The following is a 12,188-nucleotide window of genomic DNA, read 5'->3' on the forward strand; positions in this document are numbered from 1 at the left end:
GATCTCCGTCAGTGGTGGTGAAATGCATTCTCAGCGCAGCGAAGCTACTCTACTCTATATACTATATACATACACAGTTTGAACTGCTGTTATGGCGAAACATTGGTGTGGCACATGTTATTGCATCTTCTCAGTGACTGTCCTCCAGAAATTATATGATTTGCGCCACACATATGGCAGCAGGGGAACTTTGCTTGCTGCCTCAAAATATATACTTGCTGCCAATATGTGCAGTTATACCAGTTTGTTGTTGTGGGAGCTGTACAATATCAAGGAAATCTTGAATAACTATCGGACTTTGCACCTCTTTCCCACCGATGAAATACACCCCATCCCAATATTCTGCCACACCCTACCCGGATCTTACCGCTCACATCAATTTAATAGGAGCTATCAATAAGGCTGTGACGTTTATACCACACAACTTTGAACATTTCCATCAGCATTAAAGGGGACCGCAGTGGGCAATGGAGCAAAATGTCACAGCCGCCACAGTAGGAGCTGTGACCTCAATCTATTACTGCACTAGGCAGCACAGCATTCTGGCCCACTGTATATTGAGTTTAGATATCTGCTTCAATGGGAAGGGTGATGAAATCCCTTGGCAGATTCACCAATGTGCACACATCACATTACAACTATTAGCAATGACCAGCCCCTTGGCAGCAGCTTGAAAATTTCTACTAGGGTAGTTCAGAACAACTAGTCCATGATTTTGTCAGCTCAGTTGCACAAATGCAATTTCATTACTCTCGAAAAAAAATCACATCAAAAATAATGTTTTGATATTTTTGGAGGAATACCTAGGATTTTGGGGAGGACTATTTGTGCTTTCATAAAATATTTACACAAAAAACCGAACATAACATAAAATATTTGAGAAGCATTCATTAGTAATATGTCTATTACAACCAAGCAGGTGGAAGCATTGGTTAGAATGGCTAGAACAGTCTATATGAAGCTCAGAAAATCTAAAACTAGATAACGAAATTAAGATATAGTACCACAATCCCAGACATATCCTGTCTCACGTCGAAATATCAATATTTAATCTCAATATTGTGTATCGCGCTGTTTTTTCTTACCTTTTGGCAGAAAGGGGCCTTGACACAATGCAATGCAAGTTTTCTGGGTTTCTTTTCATCCAAAAAATACTCACCATCTTCATTTCAGAACTATAATTATTAATTTCAATGTTATTTACATTAATAATAAAAAATAAAAAAAAAAACGCGTATCAACCCGAATGAGTGTGCCAGCCCAGCATAGATATTTCAAAACGGGTCAAAGGTGCTTCAATGGGGGAGATCCAGCTGTTGTTTTTTTTTGTTTTTGTTTCTTTTCGTGTTTCAAAAGCCAGTCACAGCGGTACTGTTTTTAAATGACCAGCATTCTAATACTGGAGCCAGCGGGGCGTTCCACACGGCGACAGGACTCGGAAGACGCAGCGCGGTAACTCACGGGGAATGCGTGTCATGCCTGTTGCACGGGAAGCCCGCCCGGGAGGCGTCCCGTGCAGTGTGCGGGGAGCCAGGCTGCACCCGTCTGTACGTGCGGGGGGGGAGTCGCAAGCACGGGATGTGCGGAGTGAACCCCGGCGGAGGAGCCCGACAGCTGGAGAGCACGGGCTCGTTGTGGCTTTCCCCCGTCGCAACTACGGGAGCTCGGATCGGGCGGCGTTCAGAAGAAGAAGAACGTGCGCTGGAAGTCAGTTTTCTGGAAGGGTCGAAAGCTAAACTGAAGAGAAGGATCGCCCTAACAACCGGTGCGTAACGACAAGTGTGACCACCCCTCCTCCTCCTCCTCCCGAAAAAAAAGGGTATTAACGTAAAAAAAAAAAAGACGTTTCCAGCCACAAACGGAAGGGAGAATTGAGTGAAACTCACCTTTCGATATGACGGCCGCCGTGCAGTAAACTAGCAGCGCGAAGCCCGCGTGAAGGTAGCGTCCTTTTGTCCGCGCGCCCATGCCGCCGCCCGGCTCTCCGCCACGCGCCGACAGGGGTGCCGCTCCGGGCTCCCCCCCCCCCCCCCCCCCCCCTCCCCGTTCCTACCGACGCGCTGCGGGGGGGAGACTGGAGGACCGCTGGCGCTGTGGCGGGACGAAGGAGGAGGAGGTGGAGGTGGTGATGGTGGTGGAGGTGAACGTCTCAACTGCCTGACAGAGGGTCCGCGTCGCCCCCTCGCCTCACTCTCGCCGCGCGTAACGTGCGCACGCCGCGCGGAAGGGGCGGGGTGGGGGTGGGGGGGGGGGGGGGGGGGGGGTCGCTCGAGCCGCCTTCCGCGGGTGAACCAATCACATGCTGAGGAAGACCACGAGGCAGGCCCCGCGTGCGGCCGCCTCCGTTCCGCTGTCCGGGACCTTTGTTGTTTGTTTTACGGTTCCGGAGTAACGGGAGTGTGTTGGATCAAAGCGGTAACCCGTGACACGATGGCGTTCAGAAACGTCCCGTGTTAGATATTCCTTCCACTCGATAAGAATAAAGGATCTGCGTTTTCTACGCGCGCCTCTATATGCTGTTCCCACTGTTGGTGGCAGGGGTCCGCCTTTCCCCGTCAAGAATACAAACAAGAAGTGAAAGGCAGCCCTCTGTGAATGTTATAAAGCAGCCTATAACTTGTTGTGGTCAGTAAATGTTCGTGGGGGGGGGGGGGGGGGGGGAAAGGGCAGTGCCCAGGGAGGTGAGAAAAAAGTCAATCAGAAGGAGGCAAACTTTCAGGGGAAGCGTTTCACCGTTTTAGAGCGAAGGCAATGGCCAGGCTGTATGATGAAAGCAAACGTTGCGGTTTCCAACACAATTCTGAGACCCAACCCAGCCGACATTATCGATTTTCACTTTAACGGTCGGTACACTGTGAAACCAATGAAAGATACATTTCTAATAAAAGACAAATGGGAGTGATTGTTGTTTGTCCGCTTTAAATGTCAGGGGTTAGACACAATTCAATTTTTTTGGTTGGGAAGTGACAGGTTCATTTTGAAAAGCAACAGCATCGCAAAATATTTAACGTCACATTTTGGCAATTATTATGCTGACTCGGACCGAACATAATTTGATAGAGAAAAGGTCAGAGCTACATCAAGCACCCGAGGTCCTCTAGACCTGACAGGGTAAACATCGCTTGGCCTTGATGACATTTTCTTCCTTAAAAATAATGGTGTTTAGCAAATTACCCGTTTCCTATTATTCTTAGTTTATCTGTGGGGCACCGGCGGCGAAAAGCGCACTCAGGGTAGATTTCTCTTCTCGGGTTTATTAGGTGTCTAAACAAATCACAATTACACACCACATGCAATCACACATAATAACCCGGTGAGGTATTTCCGCCCGCAGAGAGGTTGTCCTTGTTGCACATTTTTTGATGTGTGTGCATAGACCCTCTACAGAAGGCACCTGAAACTGGAGGCCCGTAGGCCACATCTGGCCCGCGAGACAATTTAATGCAGCCACCACATGTTCAAATATTATTAAATCTGGCCCCCAAATTAATTTTAAAATCACAACGCTTAATTCAACGGTTAATAACTGTATGCAAATTTTAAGAGGTATTATAGAGGAAATTAATTTATGCTCTGTAAAAAAAAAAATAATAATGTTTGAACGGGACCGTTCAAACATTATTTGCCAGAAGACAACCTGGCCGGAAGCCCCCAGGTATTTCTGAGTTTGAGACCCCCTGCCTTACAGAAAGACACACACGCACACACACACACACACATGCACACACATGCACAAATGTCGAAAAAGAAAAATCGCAAAGACCTTCATTTAATAAGTGTTTATAATGAGTTAGCATTCTATCAATTCATCACAAAGCTACAGAGTTCATTACCTCCTATGGAAGCAGTATCTTGACATCCTAGTGGCCTGCCGCTCTGACAATGTGATAGTGATTTTTTTTAACACCTGTTAATAGCTGGCGCGCCCCGTATAGGTTGGACGGAACATCTGATTTGGGTGGGAGATAGAGAGAGTTGCTTGTTAATTGGAACGATGACTGTGGGGTAAAACAAACACAATGCTGCAGCTACAGATACACTTTATCGAGGCGAAAAAGGCGAGGTGTGCGTCAAAGAGGATTCCGCCAGCTGCAGCATGAAACCAAGCACCCTCGTCTTGTCGCCGCGCGGTCACACCGCCGGCAACAGAACTTCTTTGCCCCACGGCATTTGTGGGCGTGTTGCCACAAAATCGACTGGCTGTTGTGGGCGTGGCAAACATTAGACATGGCATACATTATATATAGATGTGGCCATGTGTACTTTTTTTTATTATAAAAATGGTGGAGCTATTTACTTAGCAAAATAAATTACCTCTCGAAAAAAGTACGTATATAATCTGGCCATCCATCCCTTTAAATAAAGAATTGTCCTTGTTGGAGAAACATAAAATGACCTGTTCCTGATTTTATCGTTAGTTTAAGGGACGTCATTCATTAAAAAGAAAGACCTAATCATGAACAATACCCAGTGGTTCGGGTGTTCATTTTCCAAGGCTCAGCGCCATTGAGAGCTTATCTTCCATCCTATTGGCTGTCACCCAGCACCCAGCGTTGTTCATTTGCATAAAGTTGAATTTTTTTTTTTTAACTTTCCTTGTCGCCGTGAAGCTGTCAGCCCTTTACCAGTCGTCGCTCCGCCCTCTGCAGCCGAATCAAGCCGAGCTTTGTTTGAAATGCATCACAGCCTGTCACTTTGCAGCGCATGTACGCCGGCGGTGTAACCCTACCATAAGCCCATCAGAGAGTCAGGTATCTGAAACAGCCATGGATTCAAATGTAGGATCAGCTTCATTGTTGTGAAAAAGTAGAAGGAAACAGATACCCGATGTCAGGTGATCTGGAACTATCTAGAGCGAGTGAGCTAGGCATTGATATTGTAGCTGGCGAACACACGACAGAGACTAATGTGGCCCAGAAAAACTATAATGAAGAATATACTATATATATCGACTCTTGCAGGATATTATTTATTGACGCTTGTTTAATACATTGCTGTTTAATGTGTTTCCACTTCCTTCTCACAAAAACAGACTAACAATAAATGTAACTATAGATTATATACCGGAACAGTTTTTTTCCTCATATTATGTATATTATTACAATAAAATATATATTATTAAAATAGAATCTATTATTTTCATCGTTTGAACGCTGCACTACATAAACTGCAAACCTATCCAGAAATTGCAGTGTGCAATGAATTACGTCATTTGTTGGTATTACATATGGATGACTATATCATGGATGACATTTGTTGTTGTTTTTACCAGTGGTTAAAGTAGGCCTGAGTGAATTGAATGGTTTTGGTATTATGTGTCATCTGTTCTGAGATCTATTTTAGAAAATAGATCACACAATGTGTCACACACATTGTTAGGCTCACTGACTCAGACCAGAGGTGAACCGAAGAGCACAACGTAGGAGAGCAGGTTAAGGTTCACAAAGCAGGGTTTATAAGAACAAACAGACCAGGGTTATGAAAGCCAGGATATCCGTCAGCGAAGGCAAACAAGTCAGGCAAGGAGCAGGCAGAGAGTAAGAATCTGTAAGACAGGCAGAGGATCAAAAAAACTGAGAATCTGGAGTGGACTCTCCTTGACCGGCTTGAGTCGAGAGACATGGAAGGTGGGATGAATGCGGAAATACCGGGGAAGGCGCAGGCGAACCGGGAGCGTGGGGCCGGCTACCTGGATTCAACTCCTGCCTACACCCTGTCCCAGGGTGTAGGCAGGAGCATGGCGACGGTTGGCTGACCTCTGATATCGGTCAGAGGTGCAGAGTAGGGTGGCCCGCGCCTGCCGCCAGGTGCGTTGGCAATGGCGGATGAAGGCCTGGGCCGATGGTACGCTGGCCTCGTCTTCCTGCTTGGGAAACAGAGGCTGCTGATAGCCGTGGGAACACTGGAATGGGGAGAGACCTGTAGCGGAGCTGGGCAGGATGTGGGATTTCGGAAACCATGCAGCGCGGTCTTCATCTCCTGGTTCATCCTCTCCGACTGGCCATTGGACTGGGGGTAGAACCCTGGAGAGAGGCTGACTGCCTGGTTCCCAGTAGTCTGCAAAACCCTGTCCAAAAACAAGAGGTGAATTGTGGCCCCCTATCCGAGACGAAGTCTCTAAGAAGGCCGTGCAACTTGAATATCTGGTTTAGCATGACCTCGGCGGTCTCTGGCAGTGGGCAGTTGTGGCACGGTGGCGCAGTGCATTACACTGCTGCCTCACAGCAAGAAGGTCCTGGGTTCGATTCCCACCTGGGGCGCTGTTGGCACCGTGCTCAGGTCGGTTATCTCCCTAATAGGAGCCTTTCAGGTTTCCGCCATGTAACATCAGTAAGGTCTCCCACCAAAAACATGCACACATCACCATCGTCCGACCAGCGATGGACCTTTGGTACCAGGTCCCCAGGCGCATGGTCGAACGCCGCGTTTGTATATGCATGTGTTGTAGTGATAATGTAGTGTTACCTTCAGACGTGGGAAGGCCTGTGACAAAGTCCAACGGGATGTGGGACCACGGACGATGAAGAATGGGCAGAGGCTGAAGCAGACCCACTGGAGTTGGCGGGGGTTCTTGTACTGTGAACACACAGGACATGCGGCCACAAACTCCCAGGTGTCCCGATCCATGGACTCCCACCAGAAGTGCTGTCGGAGGAGAGAGAGAGTTCTGGCTCCGGGAAAACCAGGTCAACCCTCTCTCACTTACAATCCTGGAGACGTCTGTCCGATTGCGGTAACGATGAGCGTCCAGACTCGTCGGAGGATCACAAGCCACGCCACCAGCCAAGCCAGCCAAGCCACGCTCGTCCTTAATGATGTCAGAGAGCCCGTTGTGGAAGGCGTTGGTCAGCGAGGCAGAATTCCACTCGCTCTCTGCTGCGAGGGTCCGAAATGCAATAGAGTAGTCAATCACTCATCGATCTCCGTGTACCAGGGTAAGGAGGCCACAAGCTCGACCCGGGGTGGCGTGGTCGAAAACCCTCTGGAGACTGGCGGAGAAGGTCACCACTGAAGAGCAGAGGTCTGATTGTCGCTCCCACTCGTCGGTCCCCCAATCCCGAGCCCGTCCCGATAGCTGGGTGACCCTAAAAGCCACTCGGGACCTCTCGGTGGGAAACGAGAGAAGGTGTAACTCAAAAGTCAAGAACAGAGGGTGAGGAAGGACCGGACAGTACCCAGGGCTCCCGAAAAGGTCGCTGAGAGCCTCCAGGTGTTGATCATGACGGGAAGAGGACTCTGCGTCGGTTGGGTCCATTTCTGGCCAGATTGTGATGTTAGGCTCATTGACTCAGACCAGAGGTGGATATACTCTACTTACATTATTATATTTCAATGGAGACCATCTTGATAGGTTACATCCATTACACTATTGGACAGATGAAATTTGAAGTACAAAAGACGTTTACAAAGTAATCACTTTCAACTGAATTGAGTCCTCTCCTTTGCATGTACTACAGGTGTAGGGTCGCACATTTAGAGACATTTTGGACCTACTACAAACGTTTCACCTTACCAGTGTGTTTTTCATTTTATTTTTTATTTAGTTCTGCTTGCACAGCCTGGTTTAACCATGTCTGTACATATCCAAAGGGTATAATTTTCCACCAAAGGGCACTGGTACTATGCCAATCCACAATTCTTTTGCTGCTTTGAAGTGTGAACACCTATGAAACACTCTGCTTGGACACAACCACTGGGTCAGAGCTGTCAGACCATTTCAGTGAAAGATCCTGCATATGGAAAATATGTTAAAATATGTTCCCTGATCGATTTTCGGACATTATAAGTTAATTGATTAATTGACAACATCTCATGTAGTTGAATTCCCAATATTAAAGCTCTATTTAAACACAGGGACATGGGTTTTGGCACACTAATAACCTATTAGACTCAAGAAATGACACAAAAACAGACGTGTGCTGCATGGATAATGTTGCCACACCAGCATGAGGTAGTGCCTCCTTATGAAATAAACATGAAGTCTATTTTAAATAGGCTCATTAAGTTTGAACTTACCACAAACCCACACACACATACATCTTTACTTAAATATACTCAATAGCTTAATGTACCTAAGTAGCAACTAAAAAAATCATACTTTTCTGAGTGGGTTTTGAGAAATGAAAGTTTTTACTTTAACTTGAGTGTGTGTTTAAAGGAGGTCATGCATTTTTTAAGTTAAATAATGTCTCTTGTCACTACGCTTTAAAAACAGGCTTTTGCCTTTTTATTTGGTCAAATCTCTCTTCAAGCTCTTTGCATTTGTTGGCATTGGTTATGTTTCTCCTTTCAACTAGTCAAGTGTAGTTCCAAATTCCTAGTTTCAAAGGAGCCAATAATTATTCAAGAGTGAAAACACCACTCAAACAAAACACAAAGTAGTTTGAAACCCACTTTGTTGAGCTCCGAATTGAAAATTAACCATGTTGCCCTGTGGTGGAATTGTATTGACTGTTAGGACTCACTGCTTTCTTACTCCCTCTCGAGTTTTAATTTGTAGAACAACTTTCACTTCCACTTGAATGTAAAGCATTCGAAGGACTTGCATCTTTCGAGCACTCCTACATCTGTCTAAATGACAGCTAATCTGCAATTGATTAGAAGGGGACCTATTGTGCTCCTTTTTACACCTGTTAATATAGGTCTCAGAGGTCCCGAAAACATGATTCTGACGTCTTTTGCTGAATCCGCTAAGATTATGCATTCGAGCCATTGTGACCTGTCTCTTAACGGGACTGTTCTAAAACGGGCTGTTTCGGTATGTGTAGCTTTAATTTTGAATGAGCCCCGATGCCCCTAGTTCTGTGAATGGGGTTTGAGCTTTACTCCAGGCTCCATTTTATTTACTCCGTAAACCGTTACTGATTTCACCTCATCAGTCCACTAAAGGATAGAGGCGAGAAATTAGCAATCTGAAGTTGCTGAATTTTTACTCATATTTGATCTCCAAGGCCTAATACAGTCCGACTTTGGTTGGTGTGCTCCAAGCTTGTGGGAGACACTGCACCGCAACGCAAAAGTCGGAAAATGAAATAAAATAAATAAAACAAATCAATAAATCTAAAATAAAAACATGCTATTTTTATTGGTTTTGTTTGGAGAAATGCACAGTAGATCTGATGGAGCAGATGACCACATAAAGACATCCGGCATGGCTGATGTCAGCTTGTGCAGAGAGTAGAAAAAGAATTTAAAAACCGAGTGTTCAGAGCGGTCAAAAACCTAAGCGTTTAGCCAATTGCAATTACTTTATCATTAGTTGAGCTCATTATTTGACAGTTTGGCCATTGTAACATTATATATATGGCAGAAAATAAGGAAAAGCATAATACTGTAGATCCCCTTTAATTGTAAGCAGATTTATTCCTGTGCAAAGTCCTTTATGGTCTGTGGCCAAAAAAGAGTTCCAGCCAAGTGCCTGACAACAGACACTGGCACAGCACAAGTGACCTTAGATTTGTGTGTCAGGTGGCATTTAGCTTGTCCCATTTTGTTCTCCCCAACATTTTGTTCTCGGGGAAGGTCTTTTGGGTGCATTAAGGGCTCTGTTTCAGAGGACCTGTGAACATGACATGACATGTTGAAGGTCAAAGCAAATGATGCCACACCATATCCAAATAGGCTTCCCATTTGCCAGCATGTTATCATAGCATCCGGGCCAACAGGTAATTTGCTTCCTTCAAACGGCGCTGTACTGTTTTAAAGGCCCTGTCTCCAGATTTCAACATTAATGCGGAACGTCCCTGGCTTCATGGACTAATTCACAGACAGCGTTCCCTGGGCGTGGACAGTTAGCTAACCCCCCCCCCACACACACACACATTAACAGTACAGTGAGAAAACACATCTTTGATGGAGCTGTTGGCCTGGGACTGATGATGAGCATATTTATTGGCTTTGCAGTGTCTGAGAAGTAAGGAGGCTTGTTACATGACAACTGATTGTAACCACCAACTTATTACTGGTTGATGACGCCAAAACATACCTACTCGCTCCTGTCTCTACGCCAAAGGTTCATACCTGGGGAACTATGTTTTAATTGAAATTTCAAAAGTGTTGCTGTCAGTGGATTTAGGACAGCTGATCCTCTGGCTTGACGCAGTCTGCTGCAATAACCTCAGACAGCGACACGTGCCAGCAATCAATGGTGGCAACAGAATTTGCACTCCGGGGATGAAAATCCTTCCTGTTTTTTTCCACTAGGGCCGTGGGATAAACTCATTCTCCCATGCCACCATCATAACCTTTCATATAAAAACAGCACACATCTGGTGCACCTTTTTTATAGTTGTTGGGGGACATTTTTTGGGCTTGAGTAGTGCCTTTGGCTAAAGCAGGGCACTACACAAGCCTACTCTTTTCAACTTCTAATTTAAAAAGTTTGAAATATAGAGTTATATAAATAGATATATAACAAGGCAATATAGCAAAAGCAATATAAAAAAAAAGCCACATACGCTGCCTTGTTTGCATGCCTCAGTCAATCTGCTGTAACCAGATTTCAATTAGTTCAAAATACTGCAGCAATGACTTCTTCCTAAAACTCCACTTGGTTCCCATATCTCACCATTATAAGCCTCTCAGTCTGTCTGTCAGTCAGTCTGTCAGATTTAGGATTTAGGAACTCTAAACGTTTACTGATAAGGAATTACTCCGGTCTTCCTCCTTGGTTCCTGAGATATTACCTATGTATAAACCATGTGACTATTTTCATGTATTATGTCACCAGAGACCTTATCGGGTTACTCTGCCAGTCTCTCGGAGTGCCAGAGCAAGAAATGTAAAAGTGGAAAAAAAAAAAAAAAAAGCAGGAACAGAACATGTGGAAAACACTTGACTTTTGCTCCTAAACTCGATGGAAAGGCATGAAATTAACACTAGCAGAGTTCATATTTTAAATTTACCATACAAAAAGAGGTTCAGTGCACTAGAGGGTTTACTCATTACACACTGTATATTAATGTAAACGCAAATTACATCGCTGGTGAGAGCAGATGGTGTACGGATAAATTCACAAGGGACAATTCAGAAACAGGGAGTTTTTGTTTTGCAACCAGCTTGAATAAATTCATTTGTTATAGAAATTGGGACACCGTAAATAAAACTACTAGTTACTAGATCAATCTCGATCCAGGTCTGTAAGTTGTAGCTGATCGGCAGAAAAGGATATTCCGGGCCTGTGTGTTTTTACACAGAGGATGAATAGCAGTACTTAAGGGTATTCTTGTTACCACTTCCCGACTTTTTTCTGTGGTGGGAATATGGAGTGCTGCCGTTTATCATGCTAGACATGATGTTGTGGGATTTTATCGAACAAATTTTTCTCCTAGAGGGTGTCCGCGGTTCACATCTTTGATGCATTTTTTAAGTCGATCCGGATGCTTCAGTTATTTATTTCTTTATTTATCCCTTTCTAAATCGCAAGTGCAGTTTGGAAATCTCGACGGCCTTAGGAGTTGCCTTCCTCGTCACTTTCGTGTCAGAACTATTGAGTGGCTAATAATGTGAAACATCCTGTGGGGATGAACCTTAATTTCTTCAAGGGAACACACTGAAAATCCATAAACAAACCAGCAGCGAGCGTGTTTGATAGCCCGGACTGCCTGAAGGCTTTGTCTATTGGAAGATTACTGTAGGTAGCCTCAGGAGATTCAGTAACAGATGAGGTGGCCCTCGCATGCATGCAGATGTGACAAATGCTGCATGTGTTTGGATTTTCAATGAGGACTACACTAGGCAGAAGAAGCTCAAGGGCCACTGTATGTGGATAGAGGATGTGTCTTTACTGACTCATTGTCATCGGGCAGGTAGCTTTGCAGTCTCACACACATAAAAACGGGATGGGAAAAAAAACCACAATCCTTTTGGAATTGAATATTTCTCATGACAATTAGTACAACCCAATATTCTGTAAAAAGAAAATACCACTCTTTTAGTTAATCATCGATTACAAACTTCAATTTAAGTCAGTTAAAGTGACATAGTTATAGCTTCCAAGGGTTGAATAACCTTGTGAAATTCAAACCTCCACAAGCTTAATTTGCAAAAAAGAAAGAAATAAAAGCTTCTATTACAAAGTGATTCCATTTTTTAAATCAGGATTTAGCTTAACCTGCTTATATTATAAGCCTCCTTTGCTCTCCTTCTTTTGCACCTATGAAAGATAAACAATATATACAGCAACCTCC

At 44.7% G+C, this 12,188-nt stretch overlaps 1 protein-coding gene across 1 annotated transcript in view; it reads right to left on the minus strand.

Moving 5' to 3' along the window:
* unc5db (unc-5 netrin receptor Db) overlaps positions 1-2,002 on the minus strand; it is a gene marked incomplete at its 3' end in the record, with an annotated part of 158,165 nt that extends 156,163 nt beyond the window's left edge. The window contains exon 1 of the mRNA XM_080004321.1: positions 1,887-2,002. Within this exon, the coding sequence (XP_079860447.1) occupies positions 1,887-1,968 (82 nt within the window). The 5' untranslated portion in view covers positions 1,969-2,002. The remainder of the gene's footprint in view (positions 1-1,886) is intronic.
* Between the last annotated feature and the right edge of the window lie 10,186 nt (positions 2,003-12,188).

Source organism: Zeus faber, assembly GCF_960531495.2.
Source record: "Zeus faber genome assembly, chromosome: 7".
Classification (NCBI taxonomy): Eukaryota; Metazoa; Chordata; class Actinopteri; order Zeiformes; family Zeidae; genus Zeus; species Zeus faber.